This window comes from Symphodus melops, assembly GCF_947650265.1.
Source record: "Symphodus melops genome assembly, chromosome: 19".
Classification (NCBI taxonomy): domain Eukaryota; kingdom Metazoa; phylum Chordata; class Actinopteri; order Labriformes; family Labridae; genus Symphodus; species Symphodus melops.
In genome coordinates this window covers 15,682,250-15,702,805 of record NC_136709.1, presented here as the reverse complement: position 1 = coordinate 15,702,805, position 20,556 = coordinate 15,682,250, and the positions used below count along the sequence as shown (strand labels likewise).

The window sequence follows — 20,556 nt, the reverse complement described above, 5'->3', positions numbered from 1 at the left end:
AAAGGCACCTGTTTTTCATTTGTCTTATCAGTGGTGCTACTTTAATGGAGTTTTTTTAACAAATTGTCTAATTTAAATGAAATGACATTTCTCAAACTTAGATCTTAAGTGATCTGTCTTACAGAATTGCAGTGAAACCATTTTTATCTTTGACTTTCAGCCTCCTGACACAGTCCAGGACCAAGCGGGCTCAAGCAGCTCAAGAACTAAGGGACAGAGAGGAGGTGGAGAAAGAACTTAGTGTCGTCAAAGCCTGGATTCAGGAAACCAGGGAGCTTCTCCTCAATCCCACTCCAGACATTGATTCCTTGCTGCAGGAACTTGAGGTACAACGAGACACTTTTCACTGCCCAACTCGGCTGCTTATTGGGATGAGTGGTTCTGAGAAAACTTACATTGCTCCTCCGTTTGTTGTGTGTAGGTTGTACATGAGGATGTGGTCACTTATCGTCAGAATGTGGATAAATTAGCAGAGCAGCAACAGAGCAAATATCTGGACCTTTACACCATTCTGCCTTCTGAAATCTCCATGCAGCTGGCCGAGGTTTCCCTTGCATTGGGTGCCATTGAGGATCAGGTTCTGTATCTTTTTAAAACCTTTTAATTTAGAGAACAGCTTTACGGCCCCTCCATTTGCTTTTGTAGTTCAAACAAGAAAACACCTAAAGTATGTCAATGATTTAGTTATGTGGCATTTTTCGTTTCTTAATATGTTCTAGGTTCTTTCAAAAGAGAGAGAAATTCAAAGAACCAGAGAAATAAAAGAGAACTTCAGCTCTAGGATCCATGACATCTCTGAGAAGCTCAAAGCAATATCAGCTAAATTCAAGGAAAAGTCTCCTGATGTAGATCATGCCAAAGATGAAGTCAAGGTGAGTAAACTTGTTTTTTGTTTTGTTTTTCTGACCCTGATTGGTGAATTTAGAATAAGGTTGTTTTTCAAATCATTCAGTACCATTAAAAGTTGTCCGGAAATTATATTTGTTTTATATGTTTTATCAGAGCCTGGCTGAGGACTTGGACTGTTGCGGTCGCACCCTCTCAGAACTGGATGCTGCAGTGCAAGAGTTTGGCCGCAGGAATCCCCTGCTGGCCAAACAGCTTGGTGACGCCATAAGCAAGCTGTCAGAGATGCATCATCACACGTCAAGGCTCGCAGACTGCAGGAACAACTGGCTCAAAAAGGTTTGCGTTTTCAAGTCTCCTGTTAACATTGCAGTTGCTCTGTTCAAGTAAAAACTTTATGCAACACTATGAAGCACTACAGTCAGTAGTAAAACAACTACATAGGTAAGAATATTTGTTGTGTTACTGATTAGCTTTAACAGTCAAATCTCTCTTGTCTTGCCTCCTCAGGCTGTCTGTTATTTGGATGAGTATAATGAGATGCTAGACTTCATTGTGAGGTGGTCAGAGAGAGCTAAAAGCCTGGTGAGAGCAAACATCATCTGGAACTCCTCTGTTCATCTTCAGGAGCAGATACGAATGTACCAGGTGAGGTCGGGGTCAAAACAAACATCCTTATGGGTTCATAAACTACAGAAATGTTGGCTGTTTAGAGAGTATAACTACCCTCCTCCATATTATGAAAGCAATAAAACCCATTAGAAGATCATCCCATCTCTTATTGTCCTGTCCTTAGGCTGTCTTGCGGGAGTCTCGGGAGCTCCATGGAGATCTGGAATCAATGGCAGAGAAAGTCGAGCTCCTGTCGGAGGTGCTGCAGGTTGAGTCTATGAGCCAACAGGTTTGTGAACTCAGTCGACACACTGAGGAGCTTCAGCAAATAATCAAGACACGACTACAGAGCTTGGAGGACGCAAATAAGGTAAACAAAAGAAATCCAATCAATTTTCATAACTTGGTTTCATTCATGGAAGACTTCCTTACTTGTACTTAATAGGCCCTAGTTTGAGTACTTTTTGCTTATAGCTTGTATTGAATACTCTGTTTCACTGATCATATCCTCAGAGTATGGAGGCCCTTGAGTACGAAGTTAAGGCTCTACATGCTGCTCTTGAGCAAGTCCAAGCCACCCTGACCTCCCCGGAGTTATCACGTCAGAGTCTCAAAGAACAGCTGGCTCAGAGACAGGTATCCCCAGCACCTTAAAATGATAATCACATGGCCTGGTTTTTGTCTTAAAGCACTTTGGATGCTCAATGCAGATTGTTAACAGTTCCACTCAATGTAAACGTTGCCTACTTTCACAGCGTCTGTTGGCTGACATGGAGAGCTTCAAGCAGCAGGTGCAGGCGGTGCAGCTCTGTCAGAGTGCACTGCAGGTCCCAGAGGAGGTGATGCCCAACCTCGCCATCTGTCGCACGGCGCTGCGTCTGCAGCAGGAAGCCAGTCAGCTGCAGCATGTTGCCATTCAGCAATGCAACATCCTGCAGGTACCTTAGGGGGCACTATAACTGCAGCACAGTAATGTTATATAGTTGTCATTTCTCAATCTAACACACTCTGCAATTAATGGGCTCTGTAGTAAGACATGGCCTTCAGTTTAAGTCTAAATATTTGGTACTTTTTAATGTGGATTTTGAGGCCAAGAAAATCAATACACTAAATATTTCAGGGGATCTTTCGGGATTTTCCGTCTACTTTAAAAGTTAAAAGGGTCCCCTGCATTTAAAAAAAGTCTACTCTTTAAATACACAGCTGTTTTCCATTCTGATCTTTAATATCTATTTCTTTATTATAATACAGGAGGCAGTGGTGCAGCATGAGCAATATGAACAGGAAGTGAAAGAGCTCCAGGGGCTAATAGAGGAAGCACACCGTGTCATCCAGGACCGACCGATCCCCTCAAACAACATCCAGGAGCTGCAGGCCCAGATCCTCCACCATGAAGTACTACACGTTCACTCTCTGACTTTATCTACCTTTACTTTCTCACTTCAGCTTCCACTGTCAATTAAAGGCAAAAAGAGTGACATGCTTGAGAGGGCTTATAAACACACCCAACTAGCAATTTATTCTGATTGTGTCTGTACTGCAGTGTTTAATTTGCAGGATTTCCTCCTAACTACATAACAAGTTGTTGTTATTTTGGAATAGGAACTGGCCCAGAAGATCAAAGGCTACCAGGAGCAGATCGCCTCACTCAACTCAAAATGCAAGATGCTGGCAGTGAAAGCCAAACATGCCACCATGCTGCTGACAGTGACTGATGTGGAAGGACTGCCTGAAGGGTTGCAAGAGATGGATGAGGTGAAATCCAAGAAATCTTCAGCACAGGCTGTCATGGTCAGAGAACATGATACCTTATTATTTTGTGTTGCTGACAAAACTCTGTGCACTGTTTTGGATGACTCATTCTTGATGCATTCTGCTATTCCTGGCTTAAAATATGGAGTTTTTTTTATTTCACCAATGAAACTACTTTTGTTATAAGGTGCATCGTACCATGTAAGAGAGAAACAAGAGCAGACGATTCACTTTTCCATCTTAAATGTCTGCTCTTCTGTTCATATTTCCTGCATGCTATCTCAGATGACTGCTGGCCGCTGCCACACCCTCCTCTCTCCTGTAACTGAGGAGTCTGGGGAGGAGGGCACTAACAGTGAGGTTTCCTCTCCTCCTGTCTGTCGCTCTCCATCTCCCATCACTTACACAGAGACCTCTATAACCAAGGTATCCACTTAATCTTTTGATCGCCCAGCCATCCTTGTTTTCAGCACATAATTCAGCAAATTCTGCTGTTTGTCTCGTCTTTGAAATATATGTTTTATTAATGTTTCTCTAGTTGTTGCATTCAGTAAGGGACTAACATGCCCTAACTACTGATGTCTCTGTTTGAATGTTGTTTTAGAAGGGAAGAGGAACGCTTACAAGAGCTCCCATCCAAGAATTATACGACCCAACATTTGAGTCTGTGGCCAACTTAGATGACTTGCAGCGCTCATGGGAGACATTAAAGAACGTGGTATGGATAAAAGAGACACCAGCTTGGTGGTCTATTGATTCTCAGTGAATCTCATTATGTGTTGAAGCTAAGCACTTTTAAATTGTCCTTTTATTCTTCCAACAGATCAGCGAGAAGCAGAGGTCTCTGTATGAAGCTCTGGAAAAGCAACAACATTACCAGGGCTCACTCCAGTCAATCTCTTCCAAAATGGAAGCCCTGGAAGCCAAACTGAGCGAGCCTCTGGAGGCGGATAAAAGCCCAGATAGCCACATTAAGACACATGAGGTGAGACATTACGGTGCAAAAGAGGGTTTTGAATAGTTAGATGGAGAAGAGGGCTTTCAAATGAACTTGGTAGGATCTTACTTCTAAAATAACATTAATACCTTGTAGCAAATACATTTTTCAAATGTAGAAATAATATTTACAGATAATGATGAATAATAATGAACATTTCTGGGTAACTCTTCTTCTGAATTTTTAATTCTACAGACTCAGTAAAACCTTTCTTGTCTCCTCATAACAACAATGTTCAACCACTTCGGTTTGCTGTAGTGGATTGAAATGGGAGTTAGTAACGTTTTCCTTTTTTCATTTTTGGAGGGTCTTTTATGCCCTTATAATAGACAAGAACATTAGATAGAGAAGGATGCGGGATTGAGGGAGTAGGGAATGGCATGTGTGAAAGTACTTAGAGTTGGTGTCGATCCCAGGCTGCAGCAACAGTAAACTGTAGCAGTTTCTACATAACCATTAAAATGATATTTCCCTTTGACCGATGTAGGAATAAAAATAATCAGTAAATATGCAATAAGCAACGCAATTCCAATGTTGTCATCTCCAGGGACTTATAGAAGAGATTCAGAGTGTACAGGAGGATATAAACAGGCTGCAGATGAGCTTCACAGAAGATCTGGCCTCAGAGGCCGTGGACTCAGACGTGGCTGACCAGTTGGCCATGCACTCCTCCCTTGCCGTGTTAGCCGAGAGGATGGCCACCATCCACATGAAGGCCTCAGGGAAACAGCAAGTGTTGGAGGTAGTTGTTGTTAAGTTTGATTACATAAGAATTATCTTTACACAATAACTACATGGAGAATGAATGAAGATTAACTCATTTGTGAATTGTGCACCCTCCGCCCAGGAGCGCGTTGATGACCGTCTGGAGGTTGAACGTCAGGAGCAGGCCATACAGCTGCATCAGTCCCGAGCAGATGAGATGGAGCAGTGGTTGATCAGAAAGCGTGGTGCTGTAACCTCCATCCTTGAACCTCCAGAGGAGACAGATATGGAGGATCAGCTGGAGAAATGTCAGGTAAGAGCTCCCCCTGCTGTTCAGTCTGAGCAATAGACGCAAACGTAGTAATAGGGTTTTTTCCTAAGGAATATAAATTAACTAATTATCAAGAAAAAGAAAATGAAAAAATGAAAATCCTGACAATAAAATGCAGTCCAAATAATGAGGTGTGGTCGTTCTATGTCCTGGACTATTGTAAAGTAAGGTTTGATAAGTAGCACACTGATGCAGTTTGTCCAGCTTTTATGAAAATCTATCTTACAATTAAATATTTTGTTTCTCTAATCACATATGGCTCATCCCAGGGGGGCAGGAACCCTTCAGAGGGTAAACAAGAGCATTAGAGGCGTTAGAGGGGCATTCAAGAGGCTGGGCTCCTAAGCGACTGAAATACTAGACTTAAGCAGATTATGCAGATGCCACCGTGTGACTGGGGCCTGTCAGAGCGAAGGGGCGGGGAAGTCAGGGGTAGTGGCTTTGAGACGATTAATAGATCCCGCTGCGTGGATTGGTGTTGGTGACAAAGCTGCTAGAATATCCAAGTAGGGGAATCCTAAAGACGGTAGGGAAGGGAGGGAGGAGTTACTCTATGTCTTATAAAAACCTGCTGAAGACACTGATTACAGACTAGTGTGGATGTCTGTGGACAACAAAAGTTTCTCCCAACATCGGATCAGCATTCATTGATGGGCATTTTTCACTGTTCTGGACTAAGGATGGTGTTCTGCACAGGAAGATTGTTGTTTAATTTGAGTGTTAGCATGTTTGCTGCAGGGCATGGAGCGTGAAGGATTAGTGGTAATATGTTGCACAGGAGGCGAGGCAGGAGAGGTGGGCCAAGGATGAAAGCAGAGGTAGATCTCTGCCTGTCCTGTGGCTGGGGAAGACTGTAGGCGTAAGGAGCTTCAGCCGGACCCTGGTTTATTCCAGAGCTGCTGTCCCAGGTGACACACCATGTTTGAGCTGGCCTCTCTCCTCCTGCTTCTACAGAACATGCTCCTGGAGATTGAAGAGAAGGTGCTGGCCCTGTCAGAGCTGTCCATGCACAGTGAGAACCTGCTGCTGGAGGGAAGGACAGAGACCAGACAGGAAGCGGAACAGCTGGCCCGAAGGTTACGCACACTGAAAGGTGGCCTATTGGAGCTGCAGAGGATGCTACAAGACAAACAGATTAATATCCAGGTAAGACTGCATGACACACACCAATATATTTACATATATTAACAAACTAACTGTAAGCCATTGAATTCAGACCACACTGGGAATATTTCACACTGCTGAACTGCTGCATTTATTAAAACATAATTAGTGTGATGTTCCTTTCCCGTTACGTACTTGTGTTTCTTTAATGTTTACTAATACATTGTCTGGTCCTGTAGGGCTCTCTGCAGGACCAGGAGGACAGTGAATCAGACTCCAGCCTGTCTCAGAGTCCCAGTGTGCAGGACTGGCTGGCCCAGGCTCGGACTACACGTTCCCAACAGCACCAGGACAGCCTCCAGAGACAGAGGGTATTTTCTTTACACACATTTTAACTTCTTTTTTTTATTTTATTTTTTTATCTGTCTTTTGAAAGTGAATATGAAACTGACACTTAACAAAAAATGTGTTCCTAGGCAATTTGTCTGTTAGTTTTTGAAGTACTTAATATCACATAATGTTGCGCCTCTGCATCAGAACATTTTATTTCTTCCTTCATACTGTTAAAAATCAAGTTCTAACACAATCTTCTAAAAAAAAAAGAAGTTACCCTTTAAAGCTGTGATCAAAATTAATGAGTTATATAATATACAAACTCAAATCTAAATGTGTGTTTTAGGAACTGGAGGAGCAGCTTGCAGAGCAAAAGAAGTTGCTCCAGTCAGTTGCCAGCAGAGGAGAGGAGATCCTCACCCAGCAGGCCTCCCCGAGCAGTGCCAGGTGCTTTACATACTTTAAATACGTACATGAAATTAAATTTAAAAAAATGTCAAGCTGATGTATGCAGGTATTCCTATGGCAAACAAATTGATCATTAATCATTTATTGTTTTGGTCACTTTACAGTTCAACAGAGCCATTTTCAGCAGCAGCTTTAGTAGAGAGAGAATCGCAGGCTGCTCGAGATCAGATGAGGCAGAGATGGGAGAGCCTGAGACTGGAACTTAAAACTAAACTGCAGCTCCTCCAGAAGACCCTTGAGCAGGATCACAAACAGCCGGTAAAACCATGTCGCAGTGTTATTGTTAGCATAAAATAATACAACAAGTAAAGCATTTTGATTACGTTGCAGTTGTAAAGCCAAGGACTGTCTGTTTTTGGTGGGGCTTTTGCAGGTGTATTCCAGAACGTCTCGTGTGACAACAAGTGGATCCCTGTATAAAGAAGAAACACAGGCTGACAAATCCTCCCTGAAGAATCTCTATGACAGCTTCAGACAAACAGTAGAGGACATTACTGCTCAGGTTTGACTATTTCTATAAAATAATTTGACATTTTTATCCATCACATCACAACATTTAAATATGTGGTTCAACAAGTTTCAAAGAATGTTTTCCCCCATCTTGTGTGTACACAGCCCGGTGGTGGTGAGACACAGGTGCCGCAGATGGAACAGCAGCTCTACGCAGCTGTGTCATCCACCTCCTCTTGGCTGGATGGTGTAGAGAACAATGTCTTCTCTGGATCAGTGCTGCTCGCTGAAAACACAGAAACACAGCTACAAAAACAGGAGGTACAATAGTTATTGTTGCATCTTCTTCATTATTTTATGACAAATCTGTCAGTACCCACAAGAAATAAAAAAATTGGGATGGGAAATAACAGTAAATGTAATACACAAGGATACAAGATACAAAGATTTCCATCATGATGGTTGTTTGAGATAAACAACCAGATTTGCTGTTTTTCTACCCTTTGCATTGAATTAAAAGCTGAGTTTGTTCTCGACTTTCCTCCAGACCTTAGAAAACGATGTGAGACACGTCACAGAGGACGTGAAGCTCAGCCAGGCTCTGCTCGCCGGGTCTTCAGGGTTGAGACAAGATGAGCGAGCGTTGCTAGAGGACAACCTGGACTGCCTGAAAGAGCGATTAGGAGCTCTGGGTTGTGCTCTGGGTCAACGCTGTGACCACATGAGAACCAGAGCACATGAGCTCACTGCCTATCAGGTTAGCATGAATCAAAAACACAGACTTATACAGAATGATTTTCATCTCTCATAACTTCCCCGGATTTTGTGTGTATTTATTTTATAATGTTAAATCATTGTTAGTTTAACTGATCCTAGCTGAAAAGCACACACGTGGAAAATGTCCATATAACCAAATGCAGTATCTTTCATCTGTTAATAAAACTGATCAATGTTCCAAATGTCTTCTTTTCCAATTCAGACTGAATTGCAACTTCTTCAAACTGCTTTAATTGAGACCAAGTGCCAGATCCTACAGGCCTTAGCTGGAACAATGGATAGACCAGCCCCGAAACAACTTGAGGTAAGGCTTTGAAAGTGACATGTATGCACATACTGTACATACCCTGCCTGTCTTCCATCATCGCTTATAGAGAACAAAATCCGATTTTGTATCTCATTCCTCTTAGGTAATAGCGAGTGCAGAGGAGAGCTTGAAAGACTTTGAACAAAGGATAACCGAGCTGAAAACCAGAGGAACAGCAATACAGACGGATCAGATATCAACAAACAAAATACTTAAACTCCAGGTAAACGACATCCCTTAGAGCTCTCACTTCAAACATCAAACACTTTTAGCTAAAAAGAAGTACTACATCTTTTTTGTGTATTCCCAGGATTCCTATGAGGAGCTGGTGATGACGGTGGGATCCCGGCGCAGCGGGCTGAACCAGAACATGGCTCTGAAGGAGCAGTACGAGCGAGCTCTGCAGGACCTGACCGACCTGGTGGACACAGCTAAAGACAAGATGGCTGCCGATCAGAGGATCATTGCCAGCTCTGTTGATGAAGTCCAGAATCACCTAGACAAACATAAGGTTTGGTCAACTTAACTCTTGTAAGCTAGGCCGACTTCAGGAATCTGTATTATCAACATTGTGCAAAGTTGGGGATAAGGAATTAATGATGGAGCTGGAAAAATAAATACTTAAGGGTGTTTGTATGTCTGATTATCTTTTTTCCAGGAGTTCTTCCAGGGTCTGGAGTCCCACATGATTCTAACAGAGACATACTTCAGAAAAATAAGTGCTCTGATGCTTCCGAAAGAGAGTCAGGCCCTGGAGGAGACTCTAGCTGAGGCTCAGAGTGTCCTCAAAGAGGCACACAGCAAAGGAGTGGAGCTGGAGTGTATCCTGGAGGTGAGCTCAAAAATACTTTCACTATTTACACAATTTGAATAACTGTGTTAAGGAATAGATAATTATGAACTGTGAACTATTTCTTGAGTTAATTCTGCATGACGTTCAGTTATGTATTTCAGATAATGTATTTGAAAGCTTGATGTCTGAACGTTATTGAAGAAAACTGCAGTACTAAGTGTCATAATATTATTTAAATATGAGAGCTCATCAACTCTTTGAATTTGAAGTCTTCTTTTATCTTGTTTTGCAGACTTGGTTTCGCTTGGTGCAGGACTACCAAAGTCTGAATCGCCAGTTAGAAGCAGTTGAAGAAAATATTCCTACAGTCGGCCTGGTGGAAGAGACTGAGGAAAAGCTCATGGATAGAATATCATTGTATCAGGTATGGAGTCACAACAGTGCAGATAATTGTCCATGAAATTAAAATCCTGAATCACCTCTTTAATTTAGATCTTATAAAGAAATCTAGATAAAATCCAAAATGTCTGGATCTGATATGGCCAACCATAACAGTTAATGTGTTCTTCCACCTAACTCAAAGCTGAAGTTTCACTCTTCTGAGATTAAATATTTGATCTACTCGGTTTTTTTTTCCTCTGTAAAGGGCCTAAAAGGAAGACTGACAGAGCACCAGCATAAGCTCTACCAGGTGCTGGATGAGGGCAAACATCTCCTACTATCAGTTTGCTGTCCTGCTCTGGAGAATCAACTTGCTCTGCTGGGTGAACACTGGCTCAACAACACAGCAAAGATCAACAAGGAGCTACAGCGCCTGGAGGCAATTCTTAGACACTGGACCAGGTCAAAAACACAACAGACTTTTAAAAGAAAGGGTTTTTTTTTTCAACCATAATTACAAAGGATTCAGTGATTAAATTCTGTTTTTTTTGTCTCTGTAGGTATCAGAGGGAGTGTGCAGAGCTTAGCCAGTGGCTGCAGTCTGCACTGGAGCGTCTGGAGTTTTGGAACACACAGGCGGTGTTGGTCCCACAGGACCTGGAAACTGTCAGAGACCATCTTTCTGCTTTTCTTGTGAGGCCACTCTTTATTTTTTTTTTCTATTTTTTTAACTGTTTTCGTGCATATACGTGAACCTTATTAACCTGAAGCCAACCCTGTCAACACACCCATGCGGGGCCCATGTGGGTCAGATATGGGCTGGTGAATGGGCCCCATCTGGGCGGCCCAGCTGGGTCCCGGTTAATTTTCAATTAAGATTTCAATTTAAACTAAATTTAGGAATCATTTTTTTGTTCATTGATCCAACCTTGAATATTTAATATTACAGAGTGAGGGAGACTGCTGACTGATGTTAACACTCTGCTGAAGTTGAAACCTTCTGTCCCTTTGTATCAGGAGTTTTCAAAAGAAGTTGAAAGCAAGTCAAGCCTGAAGAGCTCAGTGGTTACTGAGGGGAACCAGCTGCTGCGTCTAAAGAAAGTGGACACTGTAGTGCTGCGGTCTGACCTGGCACGCATTGACACGCAGTGGACTGAGCTGCTCACACGCATCCCAGTGGTCCAGGAGAAGCTGCATCAGGTATCGTCACATGCATTCAGTCTGGACAGGCTTATCTTCTCCAGGGTTAATAGGATTAGTCTTTTCTGCTGCTTCTCTTGCATACAGACATTTTTCACAGTGTTGCCCTTAAATTGGCAGAATGTGTTTCTTTCCTGGTTGTTTGATAGTGTGGTCTAATTGTTTAATTTTTTCTTAGATCCAAATGGAGAAGCTGGCCTCCCGTCACGCCATCTCTGAGCTGTTCAACTGGATAGCACTGATGGAGAATGTCATCGAGGAAGATGAAGAAAACCTCAAGAGTTCAGTGGGGTCAAATGTTATTCAGGACTACTTGCAAAAGTACAAGGTAATAGACCCAACATATAGAGTTTATAGATTCATGGTAAATTCAACTTACTTTATAAAACCTTTGTTATGAATATTTTGTATAAGGGCAATACGTGAAAGCTATGTTCATATATTTCTGTATGTTGTCTATTTCCATATTGAAAAAGTTTTTTTAGATTAGCACAACAAAAAAAAGTACTACACACGTTCTTACAAAAAAAAACCTTTGTATGATCTATGCAATAAGTGTTTAATCATGAATTTAGTTGATATATGTTTATGTGTTTATATGTCTAATTTTCACAACATGAGAGCAGACAAAGCCTCAGGTTCTTGTCAGAGGAGCTGCGACCACAGGTTGAAACCCCGTTAAAAACAGATTTTGTCTCCAAAGTTGTTTTTGTCAACACCTTCATAATTGTGCCTTTGAGAATTTTGCAAATGAAATCTTCTTACCTCATAGTGTACTGATATCCATGATGACGTAATTCTGTTAATGAATATATGACTCCTCATCTCACTGTTGAACTACTATTTTTCTTCTTTTCAGGGCTTCAGAGTAGATTTAAGCTGTAAGCAGCTGACTGTGGACTTTGTCAACCAGTCGGTGTTGCAGATCAGTGGTCAGGACGTGGAAAGCAAGCGCAGCGATAAAACAGACTTTGCTGAGCGTCTCGGAGCCATGAACCGACGCTGGCAGATACTGCTAGGCCGCATCAATGAGAGGGTGAGGCCTCAAGCTTAGATATGGTTTATGTTAGTTTATTCATGCAAAATCAGGATGTTAAACTGGGATTATTTGATCTGCTTGCAGATTCAGTTCCTGGAAAGCCTTTTGGGGATGTGGTTGGAGTATGAGAGCAGCGTTCAGGCCTTGAAGTCCTGGATGGGAACACAAGAGGATAGATTAAAGAGGAAACCTCGGATAGAGGATTTGACATCTGTGCAGAATGCTCTCAAAGACTGCCAGGTGCCTCTCTTACTGAGCAAACTCTAATTTATTTGAACACATCATATACCCTGACATGCAGCACACGTTGGGTCCACGTTTTCACTGATCACGTGAACATTTGATTTCAGGAAATGGAAGAGTTGGTGAAGGAGAAAGAGAAAGAGCTTGAGAGAGTAGAGGAGCAGGGTTGTGCTCTTGTCCAGAACAAGACTGATGAGGCCTGTGCTATCGTCATGGAGACGCTCCAGGGTGTCAACCACACCTGGGCTAACCTGGACCACTTGGTAAGCTCCTGTGTTCTCTGTGTGTTTGATTCGTCTTCTTTTACATCCATTGATTCGGCTTCACTCTGCATGTCTCCTGTTCTATTTGGTGTTTAACGTTTACAGCGTGTCACTGTGTGTTTTGTATTCACTCCTCAACAGATAGGGCAACTAAAGATCAGCCTGAAGTCAGTGCTGGATCAGTGGAGTCTGTACAAGAAGGCTTCAGAAGAGATCAATGGCCACCTGATGGAGGGAAGGTACTCTGTATCTCGTTTCCGCCTCCTCACAGGCTCTCTGGAGGCTGTTCAGTTGCAGGTGCAGAGTCTGCAGGTAATATTAAAAAGGGGGATATACTATTTATCCTTTATCCTCCAAATCTTTTGTAGTCATTCATAAATATTTATTTACACTGATTGCATGAGTATATACAGTATGCCAAAATCATACCGTATTGATATTAATGTTTATCTATTTCAGTAGTATTTTTAAAAAGGGGTTGTGTTCACCATCTACCCTTATTTGTAAATGAAACACTGTATGTCTTATGTGAAGGATCTGCAGGAGGAACTGGAGAAACAGGAGAGCAGTCTAAGGAAGTTTGGTGCTGTGACCCACCAACTGCTGAAGGAGTGCCACCCTTCAGTGTCAGACTCCCTCAACAATGCTCTCAAGGACGTCAATGCAAGGTGATATTAATGAACTCAACCCATGTTTTTTATTCTTCCACCAACTCAAAGGGAAGGTGATATTTACCGCCTAGAATTTCAGCGGTAAAGTCAACACACGATGTTTCAAATCATTAACATTGACGTCAATCCATGTCATATTTGCACTTAGGTGGACTGGCTTACTTGAGGAGATCGCAGAGCGTCTGAGAAGCAGCAAAGCCCTTCTTCAGCTGTGGCAGCGCTACAAAGAGCTGTATGAGCAGAGCTGCTGCAGCATCCTGCTGCAGGAGGAAAAAGCAGATCATCTGCTGAAGCTTGCCTGCAGCAAGGACATCGCAGACGAGGAAGTGTCAGACTGGATCCAAGAATGCAGCGTGAGTGAAGATCTCATTGTAGATTTGTCATTCTCATAATTCTCATCAGCTGTTCACTCTGACTTCATGAATGTCTTTAAAGTCTCTTTTATGAAAGAAACATTTTTGTCAGTTATGTAACTCTTTTTTTTTGCTGCAACATCATTACACTGAAAAGTTTAGATGAGTTGTGATTGTTGGTGTTTCAAAAATGTTGAAAACTTGTCCACCACACATACCTATTTTTTTCCATGTAGGTTTTTGTTCAATTTTATTTTTGTTTGCCTGTAAGAATGCAAACATATATTTTGCTTTTAATGTAATGGCTACTTTTTGTCTCAGGAGGTGCTCCGGTCTCAGGCTCCAGTGCAGGCCTCCTTGCAGGTTCTTCAAGAACTGGGAGACCAGCTGAAGCAGCAGGTGGACACGTCAGCTGCTTCGGCCATTCAGTCAGATCACCTTTCTCTCTCCCAACGACTCACTGCTGTGGAACAGGCCCTCAACAGACAGCTCACCACCCTGCAGGTAAAGCAACAGAATTGTGACAAATAGATTTCACTACAACGTTGCCTTCAATCAGGGAGTTAGTCGGAATCATGAGGTTTACATTTGTGCGTTTCTGACATTTCTCTTTCACTTCAGACCGGAGTACAAGACTATGAAACCTTTAACGATCAGCTGGGTTCTCTGGGATGCTGGATAGTTGAAGCTGAGGAGGCTCTGAAGGTGCAAGACCCTAGTGGCTCTACCGACCTGACAGTCATCCTGGATCGTATGGAGGAGCTCAAGGTTTTTTGTTGTTTTCCTTTTGTTAGTCAGCTGAAAAATACCAATGTATCAATTAATCAATCATGTATGCATAGTGACCAGATATTGGAAATTTATAATTTTTTTATGTTTCCTCACAGAAGCTTATGCTGAAATTCAGCAGTATGGCTCCAGAACTCGAGCGTCTTAATGAGCTTGGTTACAGGCTCCCTCTTAATGATTCAGAGATCAAGCGAATGCAGAACCTGAACAGGAGCTGGTCAACAGCCTCAGTGCAGACCACAGAGAGATTTAGGTGTGTCACGTGCTCCAAAACTGAAACCAAAGTTCAATTCATTGCCTCGATAACTCAAAAAGTGCTTTGGTTTGCTCAATCAGTGTTTCTGTCCTTGCAGCAAACTGCAGTCGTTCCTGCTGCAGCAGCAAACCTTCTTGGAGAAGTGTGAAACATGGATGGAGTTCTTGGTCCAAACTGAAGAGAATCTCGCTGTGGAAATTTCTGGAAACTTCCAGAGTTTGATGGAGCAGCAAAAAGCTCATGAGGTAAGAATCCCTTTAAAGTAAGAGCAATTCTTTTTTTAAAAGTATGAATCATTATTCATCACCGTGTTGTCTTGCAGTTATTCCAGGCAGAGATGTTCAGTCGGCAGCAAATCCTCCACTCTATCATCAGTGACGGCCAGAGGATGTTGGAGCAGGGTCAAGTAGATGACAGGTAAATGTGTTAGTCATTACATTTCTTACATCATACAGTACAACTTGATCTTCTTGATTTATTTCTGTTTATCACCAAAAGTCTACTTTTCTACAGAATTTAAGCAAACTGAAACTCACTGCTGAGCTTGAGATTTTCAGAAACGCCTTCATTGCATCATGCAATAATTGCTGTAATTCGCTCTTCACCGTTGTCAGTATGTTTGCCCTAAATCGCCTGCAGTCTGTACGCTGCAGCCAGTGGACTAACAAGGTCAAACAGACGCTCCCACATCACTTCTGTACTGTGATCCCTTCACTGGCTGCCACTTACATTTCAAATCTAGTTTAAGATTCTTACTTCTCTACACAGTCAGCCTACACATTATCTGGCCGAAATTATTCATTCCTATCATGCAACCAGATCTCTTTGTGATTTCAAAAAAATGAAGAAATTTGGGTAATTATCGTTCATCTTTTTATGCACTTTGCACTTTACTGTTTCATTGTATCTTACAGAGATGAATTCAACCTGAAGCTGGCTCTCTTGAGCAACCAGTGGCAGGGCGTAGTGCGGCGCGCTCAACAGAGGCGGGGCATCATAGACGGTTTGATCCGGCAGTGGCAGCGCTACAGAGAAATGGCGGAGAAGCTGCGTAAATGGCTGGTGGAGGTCTCCCACCCTTCAGAAGCCCTTCAAGCAGGCACCACAGTGCCCCTTCAACAAGCTCGCTCCATGCTGGATGCCGTCCAGGTCCGTAAAGATAAAGCTTACAGTCTAAATCTCAGATTTATATTAAGTAGATGTTGCTGGACAGAAAGAAGGAATGACATTAAAAACACTGAAGGTTACAGCAGAGACCAATGCAGTAAGGGTATAAAGGGTATAAAGTGATAGATGTTCTTAATTTTAAAAAAAAACACCATCTTTTGGTTGGATAATGCAGGTATAATAACAGGTATTTAGTTTTATAATTAAGAATTGTTTAATCAAAGTGATAATGATTTTCTGATTTAGCTGAAGGAGAAGGTGCTGCAGCGCCAGCAGGGCAGTTACATCCTGACCGTAGAGGCTGGCAGACAACTACTCCTATCAGCTGATAGCCGGGCAGAGGTGGCCCTGCAGGCAGAACTTACAGACATCCAGGAGCGATGGAAGCAAGCCAGCACCTGCCTGGACGAACAGAAGAAAGATCTTGCCACCTTGTTAAAGGTAACCCAGACAAATTGTCAGCAGCTCGTGGTCTCCAGAGAACTTCAGGGACTTTAAATGTTCTTTTTTTTTCCTCCATAAGATTGACCAAGTCGCACAACTTTTTCTTGTGGTTTGAATGAGGAAATAATAAAAAAGGTGCAAGAATAAGTTTGTGCTTCTCTGTTTAACAGAGTTTTCAAACCACTGTTTGTGTCATGTACAGGACTGGGAGAGGTGTGAGAAAGGTATTGGTGGATCCCTGGAAAAGCTTCGGGCCTTCAAGCGACAGCTGTGTCAACCTCTTCCTGATCACCATGAAGATCTGCAAGCTGAACAGATGCGATGCAACGTAAGAACCTCTTGTTATCTTTATTCAGTCATTTTATCTTGTGCAAGGTTTACTCAAATCAAACTTCACACATCAGTCATACATCACTGATGTCCGATGTGGGGAATCTAATGGTACAGGTGTAATCAGTGATAAGTTTGATAAGTCATTGAGCTGAACCCAAAACAAATTAATCTGACATTTTGTGTTCATGGAAAGATGTGAGTAAAAGTATAAAAACTGATAAATCTGTGTCATTAACAGGACCTGGAGAATACGTTTGACGGCTGGACTGGGGATCTGGCTCATCTGAATGTATTAAGGGAGTCCCTGTCTTGCTACATCAGTGCAGAGGACCTTTCAGTCCTGCAGGAGCGGATAGAGCTACTTCATCGGCAGTGGGATGAAATCTGCCACCAGGTACAGGGATCAAAACAGAACCTGAACCTTTACATAACCTTTGTTAACTGTGTTCAAGCTACTATGGAAAACGACTGCACAGCCACGCCCCTGTTGTGTTACCCATGGGAAACCATAAAGATTTTGTAACACTCAAAGGTGTGGCGAGATCAAACACACCGATCTCATTTCTGAAGTTCTTTGAGACGGAGAGAATTGCACAGCTGCTGTCAAACAAACTCAAAGACCTGTTGTAAACCGTTCTTTATAATATCAATAAACCAAGATACATTTCAGAAGACTGTAATCCAGATAAAAGATGCAATATACATATGACTTTGTTTGAGATGGAGAAATGCAAATAAATCTCAAGTAAGGGTTATCACTGGGTTAAAAAGTTTATTTTAATAAGAGGCCTAAAAAGATCAAACGAATTTCCTCTTTTGAGTTCCACTTTTCTCTAAAAAGTAATAACCCTTAGTGTCTTATCCAGTGTACCTAAAAAGTAACTCAAAAGGGCATTTCAGTACAGAAATGTAACTATCTGCAGCAGGTGGTTTGGCGTGCAGAGCAAAACCTCAAGGTACATTTTGTCAGAGTCGCATCCTGTGTCGAGAAGATAAAAAGCACAGACAGGAAATACACAGACACACAGTCGCTGCTTAATGCAAATGAAACAGTCCTTTGTGCTGTCATCTCTGCTTCCTTTTGAGTCTTCGTTTGAAACCAACCTGAGTTTGTTCAATTTAACATGTATTGATTGCACTGAGCACTTTGCACTGCGATGTGTCTAACAGACTTGTTCTGTGTCTCTGCAGCTGTCTCTGCGCAGGCAGCAGGTGAGTGAGAAGCTGAATGAGTGGACCGTGTTCAACGAGAAGTACAAAGAGCTCTGCGAGTGGCTCACCAACATGGAGAGCAAGGTGTCCCAAAATGGAGACATCAGCATCGAAGAGATGATTGAGAAGCTCCGCAAGGTAAACAAAATGCATGTGATGACACCAACTGCTCAGACATATCTAACATTTAGTCTTTGTGCAAAATTGTGCATCTCTGCACATTGATTTTTTTTTTTTTATGCATGTTTTTGCTTTCTCTGTGCCATTTTAAACACCTGCATGTACTTCTATCAATGATACACCTGTCTGTCATTTAAAATCACACATGTATTTGATGCAAGTAGAATGAAGTTACATTTGAACTGTTTTGTGATCTCGGTTTTTCCCTTGCATCAAATAATTTTTGCATCTTCAATTTTATTGGTCCCCTAACATGGAGAGTTTAATTTCTTTGGCATACTATTGCATCACAGACTTTCATTTTCATTCTGTTGTTTATGTATAAATTTCCATACTTTTAAATCATCTTTTTCGGGCTGTGTTTCTGTCAGGACTACCAGGAAGAGATCACTGTGGCTGAGGATAATAAGCTTCACCTGCACCAGCTGGGAGAGCGCCTGGCCAAAGCCAGTCACAAGAGCAAAGCAGCTGAAATTGAACAAAAACTCACCAAAGTGAGCGACCGCTGGCAACATCTGCTGGATCTCATCGGCGCCAGGTTAAAAAAAACAAAAACATTATGCATAAATAGTCCTTCAAATGTATTTGAGCACAGTAAGATGTGGTTTCCATCCCTTATCTTGTACTGAATTAGTTTTATTTTCATTGTTTTCAAAGAGTGAAGAAGTTGAGAGAAACATTGGTGGCCGTGCAGCAGCTGGATAAGAACATGAGCAGCCTGCGCTCCTGGCTGGCTCACATTGAGACGGAGCTGTCCAAACCCATAGCCTATGAGGCCTGTGATTTCCAGGAGATACAGAGGAAGCTGGATTTACAGCAGGTGAAATAATTTACTATAGATTTCATAAAACAATTGCTACAATACAACACGTTTTCCCAAATGTTGGTTAAGAGCTGTCTATGTATACTTATTTTTTATCAACTTCATTTTTTTGATTCTGTCCAGAAAACCAAAAGTAAAATGTAAACCTGAATTATATATTCATGTCAGATAATTTGCCAATCAGTCAGGACCAGGAGTTAATGTTTTTATCATTTTCTCCTTTATTCAAATCCTTCCTGTGTAGTAATCTTTTATTGTGGAAGACCATATATAGTATCATAACTTTTTTTCCCCCCCTCCCAACTCAGGAGCTTCAGCGTGATATAGAAAAACACAGTACAGGAGTGGCGTCTGTTCTAAACCTCTGCGAGGTGCTTCTGCACGACTGTGACGCCTGTGCCACCGATGCAGAGTGCGACTCCATCCAGCAGGCAACTCGTAGCCTTGACCGCCGCTGGAGGAGCATCTGTGCCTTGTCTATGGAGAGGAGAATCAAGTAAGATGTGAAATATTGGATGCATAAAAAGAGCAAAAAAGCTTGATGGATAAAAGGATATTAAAGTGTTTGAAAGCATCGGTTTTCCTGACGGCATTTCCACTGATGTGTCTTGCTCTTAGGATTGAGGAGACTTGGCGTTTATGGCAGAAGTTTCTCGATGACTTTGCACGATTTGAGGAGTGGCTGGCCACTTCAGAAAAGACTGCTGCTCTGCCCAACTCCTCTGGTGTTCTTTACACTGTAGCCAAGGAGGAACTTAAGAAATTTGAGGTATTGCTTAAAAACAGGCAGTACACAGGCATTTTCTTTCCTTAACCAACACAATTTCTTTTTTTGATAATTACTTTTTTTTGTATTATTTGTCTCTTTAGGCCTTCCAGAGGCAAGTCCATGAAAGCCTAACTCAGCTTGAGCTGATCAATAAGCAATACCGCCGCCTGGCAAGAGAGAACCGCACTGACTCTTCCTGTCGTCTGAGGGAGATGGCTCATGATGCCAATCAGCGATGGGACAACCTGCAGAAGAGAGTGGCGTCAATCCTCCGCAGGCTTAAGGTATTCGCATTATTGACTTCATTATTTGTATTATTTCATATAAACATATTTCAGTCTCTCCTTGCATGTTTTCTTGACTGTAGCATCTGTGTGTTTGACTCATGGAGCCACAGAGCAGTCTCTACTGGGATCAATTTGAATGACATAAACAGCACTTGCACATTTGTCTAGTTTACTCCGTACTGACACTAGTGTGCCTATTCCATCTTTACAGCACTTTATCACACAGAGAGAAGAGTTTGAGACCGCCAGAGACAGCATCCTGGTGTGGCTGACAGAGATGGACCTGCAGCTGACCAACATCGAACACTTCTCTGAGTGTGACATCCAGGCCAAGATTAAACAACTCAGGGTAGATTTTCAGACCTGTATATGCTAAAAAGAATACTAACTGAATATTGCTAAAGGGGTTATCAGATATGTGTGTATATATTAATTCAACATTTGCACTGCTGGGAGTTTTTACGAGAACAATCCCTGTATACTTAATAAATGTTTTTTTATATTGTATATAGCTATTTTTCAAGATAGCTATCACACAAGTCATACTTGAATTTAAATTGCAAGATCAATTAAGTTTCTGGATTATGTTTGACTGAATGAAGTCAGTGAAAGGATTTTGTGTTGAGCATGAAAAGCAGAAGTGTGGCGGACTTGTTTAACATGCTTTCTCT

The 20,556-nt window shown here is 42.0% G+C and overlaps 1 protein-coding gene across 12 annotated transcripts in view; it reads left to right on the top strand.

Moving 5' to 3' along the window:
• Positions 1 to 20,556, top strand: part of syne1b (spectrin repeat containing, nuclear envelope 1b) — a gene marked incomplete at its 3' end in the record, with an annotated part of 76,161 nt that overhangs the window by 46,545 nt on the left and 9,060 nt on the right. For all 12 annotated transcript variants that reach the window (XM_079369358.1, XM_079369357.1, XM_079369359.1 and 9 more), the window contains 53 exons: positions 161 to 326; positions 422 to 577; positions 720 to 872; positions 1,003 to 1,185; positions 1,357 to 1,494; positions 1,643 to 1,828; positions 1,972 to 2,094; positions 2,214 to 2,396; positions 2,710 to 2,853; positions 3,061 to 3,249; positions 3,496 to 3,636; positions 3,815 to 3,928; positions 4,034 to 4,195; positions 4,755 to 4,949; positions 5,055 to 5,225; positions 6,198 to 6,389; positions 6,587 to 6,718; positions 7,027 to 7,127; positions 7,253 to 7,406; positions 7,522 to 7,650; positions 7,764 to 7,919; positions 8,146 to 8,355; positions 8,578 to 8,679; positions 8,786 to 8,905; positions 8,993 to 9,193; positions 9,341 to 9,514; positions 9,768 to 9,899; positions 10,122 to 10,318; positions 10,417 to 10,549; positions 10,874 to 11,056; positions 11,235 to 11,384; positions 11,916 to 12,092; positions 12,180 to 12,335; positions 12,446 to 12,601; positions 12,743 to 12,913; positions 13,136 to 13,269; positions 13,421 to 13,625; positions 13,947 to 14,129; positions 14,247 to 14,393; positions 14,513 to 14,667; positions 14,768 to 14,915; positions 14,993 to 15,087; positions 15,585 to 15,819; positions 16,084 to 16,278; positions 16,484 to 16,609; positions 16,853 to 17,008; positions 17,806 to 17,964; positions 18,378 to 18,544; positions 18,664 to 18,826; positions 19,138 to 19,325; positions 19,448 to 19,598; positions 19,700 to 19,882; positions 20,097 to 20,234. In XM_079369358.1, the coding sequence (XP_079225484.1) occupies positions 161 to 326; positions 422 to 577; positions 720 to 872; positions 1,003 to 1,185; positions 1,357 to 1,494; positions 1,643 to 1,828; positions 1,972 to 2,094; positions 2,214 to 2,396; positions 2,710 to 2,853; positions 3,061 to 3,249; positions 3,496 to 3,636; positions 3,815 to 3,928; positions 4,034 to 4,195; positions 4,755 to 4,949; positions 5,055 to 5,225; positions 6,198 to 6,389; positions 6,587 to 6,718; positions 7,027 to 7,127; positions 7,253 to 7,406; positions 7,522 to 7,650; positions 7,764 to 7,919; positions 8,146 to 8,355; positions 8,578 to 8,679; positions 8,786 to 8,905; positions 8,993 to 9,193; positions 9,341 to 9,514; positions 9,768 to 9,899; positions 10,122 to 10,318; positions 10,417 to 10,549; positions 10,874 to 11,056; positions 11,235 to 11,384; positions 11,916 to 12,092; positions 12,180 to 12,335; positions 12,446 to 12,601; positions 12,743 to 12,913; positions 13,136 to 13,269; positions 13,421 to 13,625; positions 13,947 to 14,129; positions 14,247 to 14,393; positions 14,513 to 14,667; positions 14,768 to 14,915; positions 14,993 to 15,087; positions 15,585 to 15,819; positions 16,084 to 16,278; positions 16,484 to 16,609; positions 16,853 to 17,008; positions 17,806 to 17,964; positions 18,378 to 18,544; positions 18,664 to 18,826; positions 19,138 to 19,325; positions 19,448 to 19,598; positions 19,700 to 19,882; positions 20,097 to 20,234 (8,458 nt within the window). The remainder of the gene's footprint in view (positions 1 to 160; positions 327 to 421; positions 578 to 719; positions 873 to 1,002; positions 1,186 to 1,356; positions 1,495 to 1,642; positions 1,829 to 1,971; positions 2,095 to 2,213; positions 2,397 to 2,709; positions 2,854 to 3,060; positions 3,250 to 3,495; positions 3,637 to 3,814; positions 3,929 to 4,033; positions 4,196 to 4,754; positions 4,950 to 5,054; positions 5,226 to 6,197; positions 6,390 to 6,586; positions 6,719 to 7,026; positions 7,128 to 7,252; positions 7,407 to 7,521; positions 7,651 to 7,763; positions 7,920 to 8,145; positions 8,356 to 8,577; positions 8,680 to 8,785; positions 8,906 to 8,992; positions 9,194 to 9,340; positions 9,515 to 9,767; positions 9,900 to 10,121; positions 10,319 to 10,416; positions 10,550 to 10,873; positions 11,057 to 11,234; positions 11,385 to 11,915; positions 12,093 to 12,179; positions 12,336 to 12,445; positions 12,602 to 12,742; positions 12,914 to 13,135; positions 13,270 to 13,420; positions 13,626 to 13,946; positions 14,130 to 14,246; positions 14,394 to 14,512; positions 14,668 to 14,767; positions 14,916 to 14,992; positions 15,088 to 15,584; positions 15,820 to 16,083; positions 16,279 to 16,483; positions 16,610 to 16,852; positions 17,009 to 17,805; positions 17,965 to 18,377; positions 18,545 to 18,663; positions 18,827 to 19,137; positions 19,326 to 19,447; positions 19,599 to 19,699; positions 19,883 to 20,096; positions 20,235 to 20,556) is intronic.